This window comes from Oculina patagonica, chromosome 8, assembly GCF_052425735.1.
Source record: "Oculina patagonica isolate OP01 chromosome 8, crgOcupat, whole genome shotgun sequence".
NCBI lineage: Eukaryota > Metazoa > Cnidaria > Anthozoa > Scleractinia > Oculinidae > Oculina > Oculina patagonica.
The window spans coordinates 11,908,909-11,933,419 of NC_135765.1; the positions used below are offsets into that span (position 1 = coordinate 11,908,909).

Sequence of the window (24,511 nt, forward strand, 5' to 3'; positions counted from 1 at the left end):
CGCGACACATGATTTCTAGACTTGGAAAAGTTCAGCGATTGAAGAAAACAAAAAACAAAAAACAAAAAAATAACTAAACGGCGTACAATTTTAGAGGTCAGTAATAAAAGTCTATAAAACTGCAACCAATATTGCCTGTAGAGCTGAACTTGGAAGGTCCCGTTTAATATTGGTATTAGCTAGATAAAACTGAATTCATTACTTTCAGCCGAAACAGGTTGCTACATCTTTATAATAAAGACCACGAGTCAGTCATTAAAAAAAGATACTTTTATTTGTTTATATTCAAGTTATACAACTTGACTGATATTGATTCTGGCCATCTAAATCAAACAGTACGTCAGCATAACTGGAAATATATTTTTTAACTTGCAACATACTCTTCAGAATCCAAATTAAAAGAGCTTTATAATCACGCTTTCTTATTACTTAACCGAAGCTTGCAAATAGTGATTGAGCCCAGCAGATATAAAAAAACCGCTGGAATAATGAACCGAAGATAACCTCACTTTCTTTTCTACTGTCAAAATAACTTGACTTTCTGGGATGAGTTTTATAGTAAAATGCCAAAAAATGAAGGTATAAAAATAAAAGAAATAAATATATAAATATGCATGGTCAAATATGTATGAAAAAGTAACAAAATGTATCAAAAGGTCATAAAACGGTCTTACTACAAATTCGTCTTGAAATAAAAAACAAATTAAATGCTTCACTCGAAAAAACAATTAAAGAAATTTCAGTCAACTCCTTTACACGATAGCAACAGAAATCTCTTATGGGCTTTTGAAAGCAATCAATATGATGTCTTAACCACAAGCTCGCTAACGTTTCCGTAGAGATGAAAATATATTATTTCGAAATAAAATACATCCATGTTTCCAACATAAGTTTCTTTTAATTTCTTTTAAATTTTATTTATTTTAATGGCACGCCTGTGAATTAGCTTATAAAACCAAATTGATTGCAAGGCTGGTACAACGGCAGGAGGGCAAGATTTATTGGCCAATATTTCAACTAGCAGAGCTAGTCTTCTTCAGGGCCAGTACTATAATATAAGGAAAATAACGGCTCTAAAATTTGAATTTGGATAATACAGTGTGGGTTAATGTTTAACTAATACAGGCTATATAAAGATATACGGTGACAAGATATATAATAATAATAATAAAATTGAAAAAACCAAAAATAATGAAATTGTCAATGTTCATTTCTACGGTTAATACCATTAGGCGCAAGTGTTTGGACTCTGTGTATCAGGTAGGCCTCTCTAGCCTTTCTGCGGGATGCATCATTTGTCGGTTGGAGATCCAAAGGAATGAGTGTTATGTCTTGGATAGAATATGCGTAGGTACTGCTGCTGAAGCGTTTATTTTAATCTACCTGATCACTCTATCCAAGACATGACACTCATTCCTTTGGAACTCCAACCGACAAATAATGCATCCCGCAGAAAGGCTAGAGAGGCCTACCTGATACACAGAGGCCAAACACTTGCGCCTAATGGTATTAACCGTAGAAATGAACATTGACAATTTCATTATTTTTGGTTTTTTCAATTTTATTATTATTATTATATATCTTGTCACTGTATATCTTTATATAGCCTGTATTAGTTAAACATTAACCCACACTGTATTATCCAAATTCAAATTTTAGAGCCGTTATTTTCCTTATATTATAGTACTGGCCCTGAAGAAGACTAGCTCTGCTAGTTGAAATATTGGCCAATAAATCTTGCCCTCCTGCCGTTGTACCAGCCTTGCAATCAATTTGGTTTTATAAGCACTTAGAGTGACGTCTGGTACGAGCATTTCTTGAACAAGAGATCCGGCAGCAGAGAAGCCAAGCAGTTTTTTCTTCGTTGCGTGGTCCCCTGCATTTTTGTGAATTAGCTGATGCATCTTATTAATGGGCTCTAGATGCACCGAAACCCTAGCCAACTGCATAAGCCACTTTTAGTAAAGTTATGCTTATGCTTATTACCTGGCTCTTACACAAGAGCAATATTAAAATTAGGTAAAACTGACCTGCTGTATCAACGAGTGTTTTTTTTACTTTAAAATTACTGTTAAACACCAAGGCGCACTATAGAATGGCCCCTTCTAATTTGCATCCCAAATTTAGTTCTGCCCGCGAGACTTAAGAAGAAGCTTACATTTCTATTAAACTATTAGATTCGAGCTTCACTATAAGATTAATTTGCTTACCTCTAATTAATACTGACTATTGTCCCGTTCGCTCTTTTATTGTGCGTCTTCGTGTTTTACCAGTTTATCTTTCATTAAAAAAAGAGTAACGGTTTGGACTTCGAGGCGGAGCCTCCCCGTATAAAACTTCGTTCCGTACCCCTCCCCCCGAGGTCACGAAAAGGCAACTTGCTTTTTACTCAAGTGCTGATGTGAGGTCATTACTCTCAGTCAGAAAATTTTCTTCCATGGCCACGTTACCACTGTCAGCTCTATAGTCTCCCAAAATGCCCTCTTCATATTTGTTGCCGCTAGTTTTTCCATTGATGTCGACATTTCCAACCTTATACCCATTTACAGCACAGCTCCCTTCACTGTCACGAGTATTGCCAATGCGAAGAATACCACCACCGACTTCGACGAAGTCCTCCCCATTGCGATAAGTAACTGTATTGCGGGAACCAGCGTCGCCGACTTGGGGGGCACTACAGTCACGCTCAAAATAGGCCGGACATTTATTATACACAACTCCGCCCAATGCAAAAACAACAACAGAAACAAACAATCCTATGAACACCCCAGACAATACCTTCCAAATGGTGCAGCTCGTGCCTTTCTTGGAATTGTCTAAAATAAAAAAAGGAATAAAATTTGCAAGAACGATATCGTTGCTATTATTTCAATGTAAGGCACGAGAGGGTTTTTTGGTCAAGACTTTTTGAGTGGGGGGGGGGGGGGGGGGGGTTAATAGAGAGAAGGGCGTATTAGATCTAGACGAGGGGGCCTATTTCAAATCATGTATCAGAAAATACAAAGGGGATAATGGGAATAAAGTTGACTTTTTAATGTATTAGTGCTGTTTAGTAGCACATGTTCACAAAATAGTAAAAATAACAAGTAAATGCCGTGCTACCTTATTATAGGAAATTAACGATGCATGTTATTAACGCGAATTTCAAAAATGCGAGTTAATTTTATGCACCATGATTTACGTCATTGTTGATTTAAATCATACTATTTTACTGTATATAGTTTTTTGTTGTTGTTGTTTTTGTTTCTATAGTCATTTTAGTCACGTTTATTTCCAGCAAAGTAACATGTAGTCTACCTCTCTGCAGAGTCAGTCGACTTATCGTCATTTTAATTGTTATGTTACTTCATCTTTAAGATAAATATAGAAACCGCACACTTCTTCTACTTTCTTGTGCTTCATATTCATCGCGTTTCTGTCTTACCATTTACCGGTATTCTGTTGTTAGACGTTGTTGTTTTTGTCGTGTAAAGAACGCTGTAGCTATAGAAATTTTTACCGTAAGGCATGCGTGTAAACGAGTATCATTTGAAATTCGCGTTAATTAAGTGGATGTATACATAACTTTTCGAAAATTCGCGTTAATTTTATTACGCGTAAATTTTGTTCGGGTTGTTTAAATGCTTCGTTATATTCCTATAATAAGGTACCTTGTAGTTTTTTTCATAAAATGTGATCATCTACCATCTAGGAAAGAGGGGGAGGGCTTAATAGAAATATAGGAGAATTATTACAAAATACGAATTCCCGTTTTAGTTTTTTGCTGGAAAACCGAAATTTGTGGAAAATCTTAGGCTGATAACATAATACAAGCATTGAAAAATCGAATTTATGATTTCTCTTTCATTCGCTGTTTCAAATTTTCCCGCTATTCGTTACGTGTCTGTACTCAAATAACATAATGCTCTGGACAAATCGCAGTGCGAGTTTCACAAAATTTACTGTATAATATGATTTCTTACCCGGGTCGTCCTCGTTTCCACTGTCCGTGCTGTCGTTTTTCGGGGTTCCTGCACCTGTTCCTGTTCGTGGTAGAGAGAAATCAGGTTAGAGAACTGGAGGGGAGTTCAGCTGATATATAGCTGAATTGGTCAACATTTTGACTATAACATAAACTGATAGAAACCTGCGTCACAGACAGTCTAAACCGACGGTTTTGTGACACGTTCTGCAGCAAAGCAGGCTAACCAAAGGCCGTATCTATAAAATTATCTGATAGCTGAGAAATCTCCCAAAATTGAACTGATAACTGAGATCCCAGCATGCCAATTCAGACCCACAGGTTAACGGACTCCAAGGAGACGGTGCCATTTCAAAGACTGATAGTTACTCACATACAAATTATTCTGTCTAAAGTTGTTCTGTGAGATCTGAAATAGCGAAAATGTGTCTGAAACTAAAATCTTCCTTTTAATATTTTCGTGTAGAGACTTTAAATTTTAGCTTCAATTTAATTTGGATTACGAAAAATAGCTTCGATTACTACGAAGCTATTTTAGGATGAGAGTTCGACCTCGTCATTACAGTCTCACTTAAGTCGTAACAATTTTTGCACTGCTACAAAATTGAAGTACATTAACCATCGCCAAATGAAGTTAATCCCTCAAAATCTTCCACCCCTGGGCCCTCCCCTACTTTATCTATAGTTAGTTCTCCATCTTTCTTTTCGATTAATAATGTACTGACAAGTCCCTTTTCCTCACAATCCCAAAAGAAACTTTAATATAATATTTCCCGATTAACATGAGAAAATGAAAACAACCTAGATTTTAAATTTGTATAAACTAGGAATACCAACCATTGAAAACAATGAGCTCCACTTCTGAATCATCTGAAGCCGAAATATTGGTGTTCTTGTATTGGCACAGGAACTTGCCGGCGTCGTCCAATTGAACGTTGTTAATTATGAGGCCATAGCTGGGTGAGACGTTCACTCGGCCGTAGAATTGGACGTTCTTTAGGCTGGCATTTGGGTGGATGGTGTTTTCACCCAAATTCAGCTGGCGAAATGTTTCTTTCGTCCCGTTTTTATCTTTAGTGATTACCAGTTGATAACTGCTTGCTGTTTGCTTTGCCCACATTGACTCGATGTGCGAGGTTTCCGTTATACGGCCAAGTTTCTCGAAGGCGATGCAAGGTAGGTGGACTGTTGGCATCCCATCATAACCATAAATCACGGTAACCGAGGCGGAAGCTTGGAAAAATAAAGTGAAAAGAAACACATTAATGTTATAGTAATACGAGAAACAAGAAACAAGTGTTGTGAGTCTACGAACTAGAAACTAAGACTGACGGCAGTATTCTACTGAGGGGGATCTGCAAACATGTGCAGCTAGCACTAAAAAGGCGCGTTTACACGAGCGAGAAGATTGGGTACGGACCCGTCAAAAAATTGGTCCGGACCTCACCACTTTTGTAGAAAAACAGTCAAATCAAAACGGGGCCATAGGCGCCTATGGCCCCGTTTTGATTTGACTGTTTCTCTACAAAAGTGGTGAGGTCCGGACCAATTTTTTGATGGGTCCGTACCCAATATTCTCGCTCGTGTAAATGCGCCTTTTAAATTAAGGCTACGTTTACACGGGCCCGGTCCGGAACCGTTCCGAACCGGACCGGACCGGTTCGGCTTCAGTTTACGTGGAACCGTTTGGAACCGATCCAGGTGTTTACACGAGACCGTTCTGGAACCGGTCCGGAACGGATCCATAATTGGACCTGCAAAATAGTAGGTCCAGTTTTGGATCAGTTCCGGACCGGTTCCAGAACGTTCTCGTGTAAACAGCTAGAAGGCCTATCCGGTCCGATTTATCGGACCGGATCCGTTCCGGACCGGTCCCGTGTAAACGTAGCCTAAAATGTCAGGTCATTAGTTAACAGTCATCTTCGGAGACCCAGGGACAGTAAGTGGAGGCGGGGGAAGGTCTATACGGGCAAAAAAAAATATTTCTTGACTTTTCTTTGCCGATTTTTTCTTTTAGACTTTCCCCCCGCCTCCACTAACTACCCCTGGGTCTCCGATGATGGTCAACAGTGAAATTTTTGCCGTAACAGTTACAGCAAGGCGCCCAAAAGTGTGACCACCTTTAATTAATTCACATTCTTTCGTGCAACCACCATCCAATCAGAAGCCAAGGACAGGTTCCAGTTGACTTCTGATTGGATTAAATCTGCCCGGAAGAATGTGAATAAATTAAAAGTGGTCACACTTTTGGGCGCCTTGCTGTAAATAAAAAATTAAATAAAAAAAAAAATAAAAATAAAACAAAATAAAAAATAAAATAAAACACATTAAAAAAATCAAGTTAAATTAAATCAAATCAAATCAAATGAATTTACGCATTTTTAGTAATGCTCTGACCCTAAATTGCGACCACGCTATCTTTACAACACTTTGCTGTAAAAATATCAAGCCCCATAACACTTAACAGTTAACCCCATCTAGAGAGGGGGTGGGGTGGAATTTTTTTCTTTCTTGGCAATAATTCCTTTTTAACCTTTAGTTTCACGTAGTTTTTACAATCAATTTATTTTTGAGACATGCACTTACATCTACAAGCACAACATTTTATAAACATAACAATTACAATTTCTGACAGAAATAAAGGATAAGATCGACCTCAGACCGTACCAATACACTCTTTTTATTTTATATTGAGGCTGAAATTTGCGAATTTTTAAGAATATTTTAAGAATAATCCCGAGGCTGAGATTTTGAAAAGAATATAATTTTGAGTTGAAAATTTGTAAATACAACACAATTGAATATTTTTTAATTAACTGAACCGTATAAAATCCTTTATTTCCCTAAACAGCAAAACCTTTAACTGCCAATAAAACGATAAAAACCTGCACTAGCCAAATGTTCGATGCTTATGACAGTTCGAAGAACGGTACATTACTTGATACCCCAATACATGCTAAAACGGAAATGTCAAACGGTATTAGCCTTAAATCGGCAGAAAAATAAGAATATTCAGCCTGGGTCGGAAAAACAATACTCTTATAAAATAAAGAGAGTGTAGATATGTTTTACAATGTCCTTCATTCTCCGCATCCTCGGCCGACCCAGGGGCAGTTATTGGGGGCAAGGGGAAGTCTAAACAGGCGAAAATAAAAGGCGTAGAAAAGTCACCGTTTTTGACTTTTCTTCGCCGCTTTTTTTCCCGCCCGTTTAGACTTTCCGTCTTTCCCTCGCCCCTAATAACTGCCCCTAGCATGTTATTTCCGAGAAATTTGCATGCAAATTCCGAGAAGTCTGTCTGCGCCATCCGGCGACCTGAGAACAAAGAAACTGTCAATCAAGAGTGCAATCAAGCGATTAAAATTTTCACGTTACGGCATGTCACGTACTCGGTGCTGCAGATATTTTGTCTTCAAAACGTAAGCTTGATATTTCCATCAATAGGTCAGTTAAAAATGAATTTTGCTTCATTCGAATACGTTGTTATCCCTCAGGAACAAATGGTGCTTGAATATCATTGAGCTTTGGCGGGGAAAGACACGCATAGTTTATATGGTAAGCGTTTGTCAGTGAATCGCTTTAGAAGCATATCAGTAAGCTTATTAAAGTATTACTAAAGCGTGGAAAATTATTTCTTATCATTTTATTTAAATTCTTGTGTATACACCCTATATCAAGAATTTGGTTGTTGTGCATATGGACTCGCAGCGCTGGTTCGATTCGCTGTCGTTTTAACAGTTGCGTGTCCGTGGAAATTCTCGTCAACCTAAAGGCCGTAAACATTTGTTGAGTTTGCAAAATCTTTTAGTGCAAAGCTGCTTTAGATAATAACTTCATTTGAATTTTGTTGTTGTGGAATGGGCCTTAAAATGATGCAGTACACGTACCTTTCCTTTAATTTGTTATTGGACAAGAACTTCGTATACTGTGCAGTGCTTTGTCGAATAAACGCTTCGGGGAGGGGGGAGGGGCTTATTTGTTGATATTATCTGGTGGGGGTAGGGGGCTACTGGACGGGCGAAGGGGGCTTATTTCAAATAATATATCAGTTAGGGTACATATAAAAGATTACTAATTAAAGTGAACATTTTAAGACGGTTTCCGCTGAATATTTGAGCAATAAAGGCAAAAATAAAGTTACCAAAAAGACCTCATAGCATGGGCACAGTTTTAATACAGTAAGAAGAACCTATCAAAATTTTAGCTTTCAAGCTGACCCCGTGAGAGAAAAACGAATTTGAAGTTATCCATATTTTAGTTAAAATAGACGTTTCACGTCAGTTCAAAACAAAACAACATGCATTTTAAGGTTTGACATCAAGTCTCTCAAGAATGCTTTAGAATTTAATAGCGGGGTCTGTTGAAGCCACAAATGTAATAATTGACCACAAATGTAATAACGCCCTCAAGTGTAATAAGAGTGTGACCACAAATGTAATAACGCCCTCAAGTGTAATAAGGGTTTGACCACAAATGTAATAACGCCCTCAAGTGTAATAAGGGTTTGACCACAAATGTAATAACAACTTATCACACAGTGGTGCGATGCGATATGAATTTAAAACTTGAGTGGTAAAAACAATATACTACAGATGATAGCATTAGTAAAATATTGTTTTTAACACGAATAAATATGATTAATATCTTCAATTGGCCGTGTATTTTACTTTTTTATTTTACAGACAAAAACAAATTAGAAAGCACAGACATTATGAGAACTGTTGCAGCTAGGTGGCTAGAATTGATTATTTTTTCGTATGAATTCACTTTGCAAGGAAAGCCTTGAATTTCAAGTGACGTTTTCTATGAAGTTTTCTACCAGCTTCAGTAATCTACCTAATCTATTACTGGCCATTTAGCAACCGGCGTTTGGCAGCCAGCTTATACTTCGAACTGTGGAAAGGGGATAATGACGAAATCGATATCCTCACAAGTGAGAATATAAAAAAGGCCACTATAGAGTGCCAAATGTTGTTTTTATAATGAATTTGACATGTTGTCCAAAAATAAATACCGACTTCCATATAAAAGTACAGTTCCTTGTATACCTTGATCACATGGAATTGTTGTTTTCAGCCTGGATACCTTGTTAGCTGTATGCATATGTCACTTAATAGTTTGCTCAGTCTCAGTCTTTTCTGCAGTCGGGGTCTTAGTCTTCACATGCATAATTGAATTGTAAATTCCAAAACAAGAAATAATGAAACTTCAGTTCTAATTGACCACAGTATATAACACACTGTCACCTATACACAAATAATAAAAATGTAATCCACGAAAAACACATTCTTCTAGTTCTTTAATCGACAAAGATATTTTAAGTTATCCTTTAAGTTAAACTGACTTATAGAGTATATAACGTTTAACCCTCAGACGCAGGAGCAAATTCCTTTTCCCTCCCTGGTACAAGGGGGAGGTGTGAATGGAACCCCTCTTCAAGTTTTTGTTGAAATCATTTTGTGCTGAGCAGAAGGTTTTTGGCTTACTCTACAAGATGGCATGTTTTTTTTATGGGCTGTGATGCCAGATGACGTCATATGCCACACCATCTTGGATCTTGCCATTTTCTTAGAAAGTCTGATATTTTGGCACAAAAGAGTAAATTCTCTTTTCAAAACTCCGTCCGAAAAAAAAGCTAAAGAGGAGATGCATCAACCCCATGTACTTCCGTTAATTAAAGTTACCGAATTTATAGAACACAACGCCTTCTCAGAAACCGAACATTTAGATTATTTCATTGGGCTTCAATTGCATACAACATCTAGTAAAAACAGTAAGCAGCGCTGTTTTTTGCAAAAGAGAAATTTCCACAAGTCAGAAAATTAATAATGTAAAATAAATGACGCAATATGATTGGCTTACACAAGTGTAGGTCTTTGAATTTGAAATGAGCTGTTTCAATTCTTCCAATTGATACCTGTAACCCATTACATTTGAAAGGATTGTTACATTTGTGATCAAACCCTTACCATACTAGAGGGCGTTATTACATTTGTGGTCAAACCCTTATTACACTTGAGGGTGTTATTACATTTGTGGTCAGACCCTTATTACATTTGAGGGCGTTATTACATTTGTGGTCAGACCCTTATTACATTTGAGGGCGTTATTACATTTGTGGTCAGTTATTACATTTGTGGCTTCTACAGGGTCAACTAGAGAAATGAATTACAGTGAGATGTTTCAAACAGGATACAAAATGTTACTGCATGTACTATGAATAGATTTTTGGTAATTAATTTTTGCATTTATTGCTCGAACCTTGAGCGGAATTTGTCTTAATTTTTAATTTTAAGTACTCATGTATACTTCTTTGCAAAATAACAACAATAATAAGTAAATGTGTTGGATGAAAACCTTTTAAAGCATAAAAAGTTGCCTTGTTTGCTTGTTTAAAAATTTTCATGAGTTAAGCATTTAGAAAAGGGGTGGTCTTAAAAGGAGCTACAGCACAGGGGTTTGGCAGAATTTTGGTCTAAACTCTTCTTAAATTAGTGGTAGGCAACTATAACCCCTGAAAAATGTTGTCTTTGACCATCTAAAGGAATGTTACCGGAATTTGCGGAGAGAAATCAAAGCTGTAAAATAATATCGATTTTTTGCAGACGCACAGAAACAACTTGAAAACTTAAGCCTTAATTTTTCAAGTTGTAATCCATTTCCATCCTAGCCATCTGCAGCCAAAGACGCCAACAGTTTCAGTGCTAGACTCATATAGCAATTGTATGATAATAAAAATGGAGCATTGTTTTTTACAATAACTTAGGGAATTATCGCATGCTGATTGGCCAATTTTTATTGGCAATAAGAGCACAGATGGATGAAATTTGAAAACCTGAGGTAATCAGCGAAAGTTTTGTCAAACTTTTCAGCACTAAGATTCAGCGCTGCATTCTTGATAACGCAAGAATCATGCCACAAATCTAGTAGTCTTCAATGAGGAAATCATCGAAAATTCATGGGTTAAAACTGAAGAAACCATTGCAACTTTAGAGCGAAAAGATGAGGATGTTTATTGAGGCTTCAGACCTGAAAATCCGCAGTGAGTGGGAAATTTGTGCTGCCGATGAAATTAAGAAGCTGAACTGCGTTTTAGCGGATAATTTTGTGTTTCACAGTTTTCATTGGATAATTTAAAGGTTTAAGTTGGGCAATTCCTGGCCATATTCTTACTAAATGTTTAATTAATGAGCCTGTTCAATCTCCGTATTACAGCAATGAAATTCAGATTATGCGACAGTGCGGTAATCGCATCTTCCATATTTTGACTCTTGCATTTCATTTTCTTAGTTTGAAGATCAGTTTTCGAGCTTTTTGTTATTGTAAAAAAACAAGTAGATGTCAGTTTTTTATGCGTCTGTCCTCAGTTATTAATGATAAATTTCGTCAATAACAGCTAGGGCAGATGCATAAAAAAACTGAGGTTAATTTTTTAAACTGATGTGTTAGAGATCAGACTTAAATGAAAGAATTTGTATGCATAATTAAGTTGGGGCACTATAGGAAAATCTCTTCTCATTTGAACCAGGCATTTTAGCTAACCAAATCTGTTTAGAACAGCCTAATTGGCTACACCAGCACATGATGCGGTACACACAAAGAAAGAAAGAAAAGTATCTGTACTTGCAGTTGCATTACCATCCATGCAATGAATGAAGCAGGTAAATTGAGCATGCAAGCACTAGTAGGAACAATATCTAAAAACAGCCTCTAAAGGCCTGCATGTTTACAAGAAGGGAGGGTGCCCTGGCTAACCAAGTTACCTGGCTAACTGAGCTACCCTGGGCTAGCCAACTTTTCATACTTTTCTTTATAAAATACATTGAAGCGTTTACATGCTAGACAGGGTAACCCGCCTTCCTGGGATACCCTGTCTACTTGCCTGAGGCACCCTTCTAGGCAGGCTATTTTTTGCCATGTAAATGGTTAGTCCAGCTCTAGCCGGGCTACCTGGGATAAGTCTTTGCATGTGTTTTATCGACTGGAAAATATATCTTTGAGCAAAAAAAAACTACATTAATTATAATTCCAAAGTATTTTTTTTTTGAAGGAAGGATTATGTTAATTCATGCAACAAAAAATTTAATTTTAGTTTTGGCGGCCAAAGACTGTTGAAATTATAAAGCCCTAGCAAAATGTACGCAATAAAATTAATTTCTAAGAGCTTGAACACTAAATATAATAGCTTTCAGGATGGCTGGCCTTGATTATTGAGTAAAAAGTATCATGTTTTACTTCAATCATTTGAAGCAATTAACATGGTTGAATTTCCCATGCTGTGACACTTCAATGACGCGGCTGTCTCAACTTGTGTCAAAGGGCTGTGAATTCTGCATGTATAAATTAAAGGCGGGCTATGTTTCAGCCCTCTCATGATCAGCTGGGGTGCCCGGATAGCTGGGCTGCCCTCCCCCCATGTAAACAGGCCTAAATCATTTGTTAAGTTACCATGAATCTTCATTGCTACATGTGAGGGGGGCTGTTTGGGGGTCATAGGGTAACCTATGGGAGCAGTTTAAGGGGTTGACGGCCCAGGTTTTGTTCACATCCTGGTGTAGGCTACCAGTTACTTAATTCACTGCTTTCCATTTACACGAAGTAACAGTAGGACATCCATATTAGGACACCAACATGATGACTTACTGATAATTAAAATACTTATTACTAATAATTACGGTAAAGTTCCAAAAGTAACAACCCTCCAAAAGAAGCAGTTAGAATTTTAAAAAAGTCTGCATTCAAGCCTTTTAAAAGTGGCCTATCAGGCCAGAGCTTATCACAGTTTCAGTAGCATGAAGCGACTAAGAGCTAGTACTTCTACTCCCCCTTGGATGGGATGCCAGTCCATCACAGGGTTACCCCACTGGTGCATATGTTAGGCCACATGCCTTCAATATAGAATAATATGGGTGTAAATCCTGAAAGTAGCGACCATGGGTAAGTAATGATCCTCCAAATTAAAGTAGTGACCTCAGTTGTGTATTTGATGTTTGGGAAAAAAAAGAGTGGTTAACAGGTAACCAGAACGTTTACAGTGTTAATTCTGATGATACATTGTTTATTATTTTAATGGGACACTGTCCAGTGTCCTTTGCGAGCCTCTGTTGCTGCTGTTGTAATTGTTGTTACACAAACATATCAGAGACATTTTCAGTAAAAGAAACTATTTGGAGATATTGGGCATTAGAAAGACAACATGCAATCTGTTAAATTAGTTATCCCTATCACAATGTACGAAGATCCATAAATTCTGTAACTTAGAAAGAGGGATGAAGACATTAAGGTTGACAGTGGCCCTTTAAACAACTTCCTTAAGGTCGCGGGGGACACCTTAGGGCTCATCATTATGCATTTATTTAAAGCGTATGCACGAAGTACAACGACTGACATCGACAACTTTACGAGATATTTATGACTGGACAAAAATATGGGCGCGTGTGTGTGATTTGTAAAAAATCCCTGTTTCTTTGATATTTTAACCAATTTAAAACAACACTTAGCGATATACGTTCATATAGATTGTAGAAAGTATTTATTTATAAGCTTATTTTCATTTAAATTTGAATATTTCTGCAACTCAGAGTAATCACAAAATATTTGGCATAAACAATCGTGCCCTATTTAAAAACGCATTGCTCTCACCATAAAAGCGTGGAATATAATTACCATAATTACATCTTTCCTTGGCAAAATGATTGTATTTAGGTCGGGACACCTTCGGAAATCTCAAAGTTTGGACTTTTCCGACAATTTTGTGGCAGAGAATACAGCGCGGATACAGAACTTCATTACTTGCCACTGCAGATAGGTAAACTATGAATACTGTAGTGTGTCATAACAGAAGCGGAATTTTAAAAGAGCGCTTTTAGAAAGAGGTAGAAGACATTGAATTCAAATTTGCGCACTTAAACCACCATAATTTGCTGGCAAACTTTAAATTAAAAAATCCGCTTCTGTTATGACACTCTTGAGGTATTGACTGATTAGCTTTTGACATTAGATCACAGTGTGCTGTCTCCTACTCGTTCCGCAAACTCTGCCACAAAATCATGTTTTTCCAAATTTGGTACAAACGAGGCTATAACATCGCCGTTAAATGCAATCTACCAAATAAAAGATGACATTCACAATCTTTTGTCATTTCTTTATGTCTCTGTAAAATTTGAGCTTAATCGCACCCATAACAGCTGAGAAATAAGCGTTTTAAAAGATGCAGGTCAAGCAAAATTTTCCTTCATGAATTTATTCATGCAGTTGGTATCCCCCGCGACCTTAACAGAAACTTTGGTCTCCAAATTGCCATAATTTTTGTATGCATTTTTTGTAACGATTTGCAATTTTGTTTATGTTCACATTTTTTACCTGTTGATGTGCATTTTTTCACATTGGACACAACAATTAAGTATATAAGGTACATAGACCCATATGGGAGGGTCATTATGCTTTTGGAACTTTATGGTACATGACAAGTAAGAATGCAGAGATTTAACATCAATAATTTTGTTTAAGGTATGATTATCATCATCATCATCATCATCATCATCCTTTCAGCACCTCCTGGTGGTGCATAAGGCCACGTACGATTATAGCTAATCAATTAAATCAATGACTAAAAACTTTGTGGTCTACTTGATCACTCATCTACAATAATAAATTATTGTTCATTGATGTTAACTCATCTGTGTGATTAGGGCTATTCATGTTTTAAATGTAATAATTGTTTATGGTTACTAAACTGAATATCTTTTAATTAAATCAACAGATGAAGTGATGTGCGGCTCTGACTATTTAAAGACTTATACAACCCTCTGGGACTTTTGTGTGACTTGCATGACCATTTCCTTTCAAGTCAACAATACATGTAAGTGGTCAAACTTTAACCATCCAGTTTTGAGGTTCTTTAAGCTTCATCTTAATATACTTACTAAAATTATTAATGCAATTCATATAATTTAGTCTTAAATATTGTAGTTTAATCTGTAATTTTTAGGCCTAACTTCGTGATACATGTATGTTGTCAATGTACGTATATCATGATCTACTTGCAATAACTAATGTGTCACAACATACAGATGACCTTGGTTTTTGCAAATGTAAGAATATAAAGTTGATCGTAGCGTAAAATGTGTACTTCCTAACACAGAATTATCAGGAATTTATCAGGCTTTTATATTTGAAACACATGGGAGGCAAGAATCCATCCTGGTCTTATGTAGTTTAGTAAATTGACTGCCATTAAAGGTTTCCCAAAATTTCTAGCTGTCACTCTCAATCAACTACCTGTAGGAGGTGGGTTGTGTTAAATTAATTTCTGTTAATATTAGGTTGGAGGGTCCACCTCCCTCATCTTTGCTGGGACAATAAATACTGTACTACGTTTTAATAAATGTGAGCTACTCTGTGCTTGTTATAAAGATAGATGGCCACACTTGTGGCTAGAACATCTCCATTTATGCCATGTTTTTATTACATTTTTCATCCCAGCAAAAAAGGGCTCATCAAAAGCTTCACACACATATTTAGAAGGAACATACCCATCTTCAGGGTGCCTGTATTATAAGTGTCAGGTGTAATGTTCCTTATTTTGCTAAATAAAAAAACTCAGAGATTTATTTAACCCTAATTGATACGAATAATTTATTATCATTTGTAATTATGCTTTTGGTGATAAAAAGTAATTAAAAGCATGTTTAGGTTCTATCCTTATTATCTGTAAATCTGCTGAATCTGAATTACATGTAGTGGTTGCATTTCACTTTGAGCAATGTCAACTGGTAGTTAGATAATAGTCACAAAGTAAGATTCATGCTGTGTATAGCCGACGTGTATAGAATAATGTATGTTAACATGACAATATTTTGTGCTTATTAGGTCTTGTTCAAACGAGCTGATCTTGTATACCTGCAAAGTTATCATTTAACATGGGGGTTGAATTATAAGCCATCTTCTAGATTCGACAAGCTAACCCGAGAAAACAGCGCGATATAAGCAATTGGATGCATGAACTTATTTGTTATCTTTCACTATGCCTGAAATCAAAGCTTTCGCACAACCGGTCAGGAAAATAACGCTTATCTAGCTCTTTGTTATACACTGTATACTATATGATGAGTATATGTTGTCGATAATATTATGCTGAGTCATAGCACATTGTACATGTGTAGTATTATGTACGCTGGCGAACTTGAGTTCGATCTCGATTTACAAGCAGTTTACACCCGAATTCGATCAAAAATATAAGAAAATGATAAAAAGATTTATGGTTAGTACTTATTACGTTTCGTTCTGTCGATGTGGGCTCGCAACGTGCGTGTCCACGCGCCATGTTTGTTTACACCGGGTTTTCACTCGGTCATTGACACGAACCGGATTGATCGAAGCATCAAGCTTCCTTTTATAATAGTAAAATGTAAACACTTTCATGCCTGAGGTTGTATTAACAACCAACAAAAACTAAAGTGTTTTCTTCTTTTGATTCAATTTTAAACGAATCATTCGAGCCATGTGCGTCACGTTGCTGCGGATATTCTGGAGATGTTAAGCTCCCAGCCGGGGACTACTCCCCCTGTAACTTACAACGAAGAGTTATTGTCACAAAGCAGGTTGAGAAGTGTTTTAACATACCTTGGGTCCAGAATATCAGAAACAAGGAAGTCCAGAGGGTGAACAGAAAATTTCCCATCGATGCCAACATATTGATATAATTCGATAACATTCAGAAGTGCAAATGAACTACACGCGCCAGTGAGTTAAACAACGGACGTAAGCTGTCCAATCAGAATAACGCTGATCCATGACGTAAAACGAAAGGTCACGCACATTTTATATTAGTTAACATAGCGACGATTGATTTCTTGTGCGAGTAGACGGGTCGATCTTTCGGTCTTTCGCTCTGTTGCGATCGAGCAGAAAACAAGTTTAACTCAACAAAAAATCGCCGCGTAGAATACAAAAGCTTAGTACTCCCGTACAGTTAGAAGGGACAACATAAAGTAAATAATACGGTGTACGATGAGTATCATGCGTTAAAATCTTGAAAAAATACATGAAATCTTGAAAAAATACATAAAATCTTGAAAAGTTACATGAAATCTTGAAAAAATACATAAAATCTTGAAAAGTGACATGAAATCTTGAAAAACACGAAAAAATCTTGAAAACAAAGTGAAAAATCTTGAAAAACGCGAAAAAATCTTGAAAAACGCAAAAAAATCTTGAAAACGCGAAAAAAAATCTTGAAAAACGCGAAAAAATCTTGAAAACGCGAAAAAAATCTTGAAAAACACGAAAAATCTTGAAAAACTGTAAAAAATCTTGAAAAACGCGAAAAAAATCTTGAAAACGCGAAAAAGCTTGAAGATTAATAAAGGTCAAATGAGATATTGATCTCACGTGAGACGACGTGCTTGCATGTTGAATACATGTCAGGATTTAGTTTCGTCGGCGGCGCAGGCTAAATACATGTCTGTTAGGCCAAACACTACTCCCTTTGAGCTGTTTCGGTAAAAGTATTGGTTGAGATTTGCGTTTTGGAACTCAACTAACTGCCTCCATTTTTTATTCGTTTTGTCTCGTTACTTGCATCCAACAAATAAATTCTATTACAGTTTGATTACTGCATTTGAAGTCTCCAGGATGCGGTAACGATGATCTCTTCTGGCAATTTTTTTATTCTTAAGCAAGACTCGAGTTTCGGTTCTTCAGTGGAACTCATCAGTTGCTCCTAAAGTCTCGTCCAATTATTTGAAATCATTCGATTTGCCGTTTTTGTACAAATCTCAACACCCAAGCTAAGGGGAGCTTGAAAAACTGAAATAACTCACAATGCTTTGAAATAACTCACAATGCTTTGAGACTGCATTATCCTTGAAAGGACTCGGATCTTAGATCTTCGCATCCGTTGAAAAGACACAATCCTGCGAGCTGACCGCACGCTTATGATAAACAAAATCATTGTTCGAGATAGCCTGCGAAACAGGCGGTTTTTATATTTTTCATTCGCGCTTCGCGCTCGCCCTCGCGTGACCCGCTAAATAAAAACCTAGCACTTCGCGCCTCGACCCGCAAAATAAACCGCCTGTTCTGCAGGCTATGTTCGAGCGGTCTACTGATCCGATACACGTCCCAGACAGTGAGACAACAATATATTCTTTTAAAGGACTGATAAACGACTTTTAACTTAACATGCCACAGAACAAGCAAACAAAATGGCATTAATATTTTTACTGAAACAGCTCTAGAGATCTAGAGAACGTAAAATCCATAATTAAACAGACTGAAGGTTAACTTTAAGCGGCCAACGGGAGTCGTGTTTGGCCTAACAGACATGTATTCAACAAGCACGTCGTGTCACGTGAGATCAAGATCTCATTTGACCTTTTCATGATAATTTTCAAGCTTCCAGCGTTTATATCAAGATTTTCGCGTGATTTTCAAGATTGTTTGGCGTTTTTCAAGTTTTCTCGCGTTTTTCAAGATTTTTCGCGTTTTTCAAGAGTTTTTCGCGTTTTTCAAGATTTTTTTTGCGTTTTCAAGATTTTTTCGCGTTTTCAAGATTTTTCGTGTTTTTCAAGATTTTTCGCGTTTTTCAAGATTTTTTTTCGCGTTTTCAAGATTTTTTCGCGTTTTTCAAGATTTTTTCGCGTTTTTCAAGATTCTTCACTTTGTTTTCAAGATTTTTTCGTGTTTTTCAAGATCACATGTCACTTTTCAAGATTTTATGTATTTTTTCAAGATTTCATGTATTTTTTCAAGATTTTAACGTATGATACTCATCGGACACCGTAAAATAAAGTGCAAACAAAAAAGGCTAATTATATTGGAAGAGTTCTTTTAGTTTTAGAAGACAGAAATTTCTAAATTCTTTTAATAAAAAGGGCCCGTGAGCAAGACACCATTTGACCTTAAGCTTGCTCGCGTGTATCGTATGTCGTTTATTGGATGTACAATGTATAACGTCCAATGTTTATTGGATGTACAATGTATAACGTAACCTTTGTTGAAACAACAACGGGAAATTTAAAAGAAAATGAAAAATTCAATAAAATTAAATAAAATATTACTGTTGTTCATTTGAGCAAATCTATGACGAAAATGTATTATTTGCATCATGATTACCGTATCACATTAATTTGAGTTCCAACAGATCCTTACAAAGTCAATTCTAATTTATGCAATCACTTACATTGCGCATGATTGCGTCTTATGTCAAAACATGTAAGCTGCAGTTTGCTAACAGTCATTTCACGCACAAGTTGCCAGATACGTTTATTTACGTTAATTTTTTTCGACAAATTTTCCAAAAAGTATTGACGACCTTGTGAAACGTCGCTTCTGCATGCATTGCGTGCCGTTTACTTAATTGAATAATGGCAACTGCACTTAAGATGGCCCAGGGGCGTGGGTAATTCTCGGGCTGGGCGTTTTCAACTGTGAAATGGTAAGCGACCTCTTAGAAATTTCGTATGCTCACAGAAGAATCCTTAATAACACATAATTGTAACTTTTCTTTTGCGGAGTTCAAAAATGGTCCAAATCCAAATGGTTTCCAGCAACGGAGAAGTTTTAAAGTGTTCAAATACAGGGGTTTCAATAAGTTTTGAAGTAGGCGGCAGACCCTTTTATAGTAGGCGGCTGTGACATGGAGGGGCCGTAAGGCCCCTCCCCCCTAGGGGGGTCTGGGGGCATGCCCCCCCAGAAAATTTTTAAATCTAGAGGCCCGGAAATGCCATTTCCTGCATTCTGGCATCCATTTCAGTACTAATTATTGATTAAGTAACAACAGCATTAGTGACAACTATTTTTAGTTTTTCAGGTGAAGTTTAATTTAAATAAAAGGATTACGTCACCCATAGAATACTGAATCTTGGGAATTTTTCATTATATACATTATACAGCAATGTGAAGCATTCGCAGATGCATAGCTGAAGTCCAGAAGTATAACATCAAATGAAACAGGAAAACAATGTTTACAAATAAAATGAAAGTTCATCTTGCTTTGTTGTTGTCTTACTATCGATCTATGGTCACTAGCATATTCCATTACTGATTTCCACATGTGACTTCACTTGTAAAAGCTACTAAAAACTGCTCGTTACCTAAAAAGATATTTAAATACTGCAGCATTGGATAAATAAAGAACTGCTATCCAAGGACAAGTTAGCAAGGACGAAGCAATGTAACGCTTTGCTAGACTATAACTTCAGAGTATGACGCACATAACTATAACGTTAGTCATAATCGTTGTCTGACTCAAAAGCGCTATCTGAGTCACTGTCTCCACCATCTGGTAGTTTCATCACTGCAATAGCAGCATTAACCTCAACTTGAAGCTGATCTTCCTCCTCAATCTGAACTACTTCGCTCTCAGCAATATTCTCAGGCTCTTCGTCTTCAGTTTCAGAAATCTCCACTTGAACTGCAGCATCACTGGTTGAAACTGTACAGGTGTTACGATTACCAGTAACCCCAGTTGCAGTCTTCTTGGCCAGCTTTCTTCTAGGCTTCTCCTTTAACCACTGTTGGACCGACTCCTTCACAACACCACTGCATTCCTTCACCTTTGGACCATTAATAGAAATATGCATCAGTGCCTCAAGCATATCATCTTTGATTGTGCTTCTCATCCGCGTCTTAATGCGCTTGATTGCTGAGGCGCCCCTTTCAGGCCAAGCGTTGCTTACTGGCAAAGAAAGGCACACCTCAGCAATGCGGAGCATTCCAGGAAAAAAATGCTGGTAAGTTGAACGCAGTGAGAGCATCCGCTCTAGAAGCCATTCTGTTGGGGACTTGGTAATCATGTTGTTTGTTGGCTTAGCAATTTCAGGTGGAATGTCTTCTCTTATTTGCAAAAAGTTATATTTCAACTTTTGCCATTCAGAGAGGAGTTCCTCTTTCTTTTCATTTTTCTTTTCCTCGGGCTCTTCCTGGAAGAAGTGTTCAGCCAGAATTTCCACATCTTTGACTCCGTACTCCTTAAATCCCACGTCAGATCTATTGGGAATGGCAGTGACATCAAATATGCGGAATGCAGTTAGGACAGGAAGGCTCTCGTCAAATCGGTTGTTGATGTTCTCTTGTAGAGCTTTGACATATCGATCAGTCAGGTTAGTTAGATATTGTTCCTGATGGGCCGAAGGAGAAGACAAATCACAAACTGAAAGCCTGCCGTCTGTGCAAAGATCTTTCTGAAGTGCACTTAGTGGCCTCTTCTGTTCTGACACAGTCTTAAGCGCCTCAAAAGTGTAGTTTATAGCGGGGCCTATTGCTGCAAATGACACAGAACCTGCTTGAAACACTTTACTCAGGTGAGCAAGTGGGGGAAGAACCTGGTGCAACAAATAAACAGCTGAAAGAAACTTGATATTTCCAACCTGTTGCAACAGACCAGTAGCCATTGAATCTCCATCTTCACTCAACAAGCGAAGTGTTTGAGTGAGAGGAACGAAATCATTGTAAACACCGTCTATTGCCTTCTCCATGGATAGCCATCGAGTTCTGCAAGCCTTTTTGAAAGACTTTCCTATTTTCTTACGACCTTGGGTTGACAATGAAATCTGGTTGTAATTAACAACTGCTTTTGCATAAGCAGCCGTCTTCTTTGCTGAATTATGAAATAACGACCACAACTGTATAAGTATTTTTTCCACCGTCTTAATGTAGGCAACGTCATCATTTGCATCGTTACATGCCAACGCAAGGCGATGGCAAATACAGTGCACACTCAGCAGTAATTTGGACTCTCCACGAAGCTTACAGGCAACGCCATTCCTCTTACCTGTCATTACGCTTGCTCCATCTGTTGCCAGACCTGTCAGCTTTGACACTTCCAATTTCGACTCTGCCATTTGTGTCAACACAGTTGATTTTATTGTTTCAGCATTGGCTGACTCAGAGCTTGTCAGAAGATTCTTGGTGGATAGAAATTGTGTGGTTGCCTTACTGCTGTCAGGGTCAACGTACTTAATAAAGGTGACCAGTTGCTCATTGTTGGCAATGTCACAAACTTCGTCGCAGAGGAGGGCAAAGCAACTAGCTCTTTTTACTTTTTCCAGGGTTGCATTCTTAATTACCTGTCCAAGAATGAGAAGCATTTCGCGTGTAGCACCTGCTGATCTGTGGTTAAAGAATTTCATGTCGGAAAGCCCAAGGAGCTCTGTCATTTCTAGAAGGGCTGCAAATTTTTTGTTCGCCACCTCCTCTTTCGCAAGCCAATATAATGAGAGAAATGCTGAATGGATTACATCATCCCTAGACTGATCTCTTCGTTCAATTTCCTTATGGAATACAGAAACTCTTCTTATCAGCTCTGCTTCTACTGCAGATTTGTGTTGATGTGAGTTTCCATGTTCCAAAACAGCAGTGCGCTTAAATCTTACAGAGGCTTGAACGTTAAATTTACTTGACTTGTTTTGTAAATTGATCTTGTTGTGCTTTTTGCATATAAGACAAAACATTCCAACGCCCTCCTCGTATAGGAGCCAAAAGTAGCCAGTCTTTTCACAATACGATAGAGCTGGATCAAGGAGCCACTGATGATTAAAGCAATCCTTTCCGGGCCCACGGCATTTAATCCGCTTCAATTCCTGGGAGCTTAGATTTACGCAGTTCTTTTGCGAGCAAGTGTATTTACTATGGACTATGGAAACATCATTAAACGCTTTCTCTATAAGTTCTTTCCAGTCTTGAGGAGTGTCAGACGTATTGGGGACTTTATTTGCCGGCAGTTGGCTATTTTCACTCGCACCGGTGACTGACGACGACTCAGCGGATGAAGTACTTGTTAGCTCTTTATCGTTTAAGGCAGTACCTACGACATAAACAGGTATACTTTATGGGTCTTTATACACACGGTTTAGTAATAATAAAACTTACATGAATATAAGGCGTCCTAATTTCACGCGGTAAAATTTGCACGTGCAGCAACACTTTGCTAGCGGCGACAACACGCCGACAAGACAAGTCATTTCACAACACGCTGACAGCATGAAGTTAGTTTATACGAGCCTCGGCTCGGTCAAATTTCATTGAAGAATCGTTACTTATGAAAGTGTTTGCGGATATTAGCGAGGAAACCAAAGGGAAATCTCTTCAAAAAGGCATTTGTATTATAAAGCGATTGAAACTGCAATTTTGCCGTGTTAAAAAAATTCAGTCACTGTCCAGTGATTTTTTGCGGCGAGTTCGACGACTGGATAAAACTACGAATGGAAAAACAATGATAATAATTAAGTTTACATACCTGTTTCTGTTTCCGGTCTTGACCTTTTGTTAAGATATGCTAATATACTGCCGCCTCCCGTACGTTTTCGTCTTGGTTCCATCATCGCACATGGACCAGAACTGAAGAGCGAATGTGATCGAGGCAACTATTGACACCAGTCCCTCTCCTGTTTAATCGACGTGGGTGACTACGCAAGTAAACTATCGCGTGTTGAAATCGTTATACAGCCGTAACCTTTCAGAAATATACTAATACAGCGACAAAAAAAAAATGGACACAGCAAAGAAAGCGTTTTTTTTTTATTCCATATTTCATATTTAACAGGTGAGAAATTGTGTGACTCGAGAAACTCAAGGAACTCGAATGAAATTTAATGTTAGTTAATGTTAGAAGGTCTTAGAAAGTAGGCGGCGATGATTTGGAAAGTAGGCGGCGAAATTCGCCGGTTGCCGGCTTCTATTGAAACCCCTGCAAATACAAATTACCTTTGTGACGTTTATATTAGCAACAAGGGTGCAACAGATTGATTTATTGTTTCATAGGTTTGTTCACTAAATATATAAAAGTAATCGTTGTTGTCTAGCTGAAATTTACTTGAATCTAACGTGCGTCCGGTCATGTACGTCCTCATTGGTAGTTGCGTTTGCGCTTTAATGGCCAAATTCATTCGTGTGATACAGAATTCAATAACTGAGAGTTTCTAGTATAATATTCAGTACTGTTAGGATTCTAACTATAGTCCCAATTCTACCTGAGCAAGGGCGGCGTAAAATAAATCGAGTTAAGGGGAAGAGGGAAAAGATCTGTTACAGATTGTAATTAAAGGGACAGTGTCACGAGAAGTCTTCTAAGTTTTTGTGTAAACTATGCTAGAACTGCGAGGGTGCACTCTTTGTTCAACAAAGTAATCTTGAAAAATAAAAGAAAGGCATAAATCCATTCTCCAAGATGTGAATAAACCGCAATCAATGGTTTTTACGTGATTTTCTTCCAAGCAACACTGTGAAACTTGAAAACATCGGCCCGACTTTTTCAAGTTTTCGGCCACTTCATTCCTATCCGTCCGTAGCCACACCACTATTTAACAATTTTAATGACTAGTACAGTGTGTTAGCAAGGCCAGGCCACTATTAGTGGATTTCCAATTAATACCAACATTTTTATTGGATTTTCAAGTAGCACTAAATCTTGGTGAGACTCCCCCTTTAAATTTAATTTATGGCCACTATACACGATGAGACAGAGATATCAGTACAATGCGGGTCATATGTGTTAAGAGACTTCATACTGCGCGTCTTGCCTCTATATTTGCTACGACAATTTTTTTT

The 24,511-nt window shown here is 37.6% G+C and overlaps 2 protein-coding genes and 1 long non-coding RNA gene across 3 annotated transcripts in view; 1 reads left to right on the forward strand and 2 right to left on the reverse strand.

Moving 5' to 3' along the window:
• Positions 1-255: 255 nt before the first annotated feature.
• On the reverse strand, positions 256-16,694 carry LOC144664362 (uncharacterized). Its single transcript, XM_078525478.1, has 4 exons — positions 16,586-16,694; positions 4,799-5,194; positions 3,963-4,022; positions 256-2,816 (listed from the first exon to the last, which is right to left on the reverse strand). The coding sequence occupies exons 1-4, from the start codon at positions 16,674-16,676 to the stop codon at positions 2,386-2,388; spliced, it is 978 nt and encodes a 325-aa protein (XP_078381604.1). The 5' UTR covers positions 16,677-16,694; the 3' UTR covers positions 256-2,385.
• Positions 7,321-24,511, forward strand: part of LOC144664387 (uncharacterized) — a 34,364-nt gene continuing 17,173 nt past the window's right edge. Inside the window, exons 1-3 of the long non-coding RNA XR_013572797.1 lie at positions 7,321-7,380; positions 7,456-7,516; positions 14,724-14,822. This is a non-coding gene — a long non-coding RNA (uncharacterized LOC144664387). The remainder of the gene's footprint in view (positions 7,381-7,455; positions 7,517-14,723; positions 14,823-24,511) is intronic.
• On the reverse strand, positions 19,803-21,575 carry LOC144663647 (zinc finger protein 862-like). Its single transcript, XM_078524656.1, has one exon. It carries the CDS (start codon positions 21,439-21,441, stop codon positions 20,191-20,193), a length of 1,251 nt encoding a protein of 416 aa, XP_078380782.1. The 5' UTR covers positions 21,442-21,575; the 3' UTR covers positions 19,803-20,190.

What these genes read in the sequence shown, in the direction of transcription:
- LOC144663647 (XM_078524656.1), bottom strand. Translation starts at nt 21,441, where the DNA reads ATGGAGAAGGCAATAGACGGTGTTTACAATGATTTCGTTCCTCTCACT.
- LOC144664362 (XM_078525478.1), bottom strand. Translation starts at nt 16,676, where the DNA reads ATGTTATCGAATTATATCAATATGTTGGCATCGATGGGAAATTTTCTG. An exon ending in TCTGATATTCTGGACCCAAG is followed by an intron (nt 5,195 to 16,585) that starts GTATGTTAAAAC and finishes TATTTTTCCAAG; the next exon opens with CTTCCGCCTCGGTTACCGTG. An exon ending in GGAGCTCATTGTTTTCAATG is followed by an intron (nt 4,023 to 4,798) that starts GTTGGTATTCCT and finishes TACCACGAACAG; the next exon opens with GAACAGGTGCAGGAACCCCG.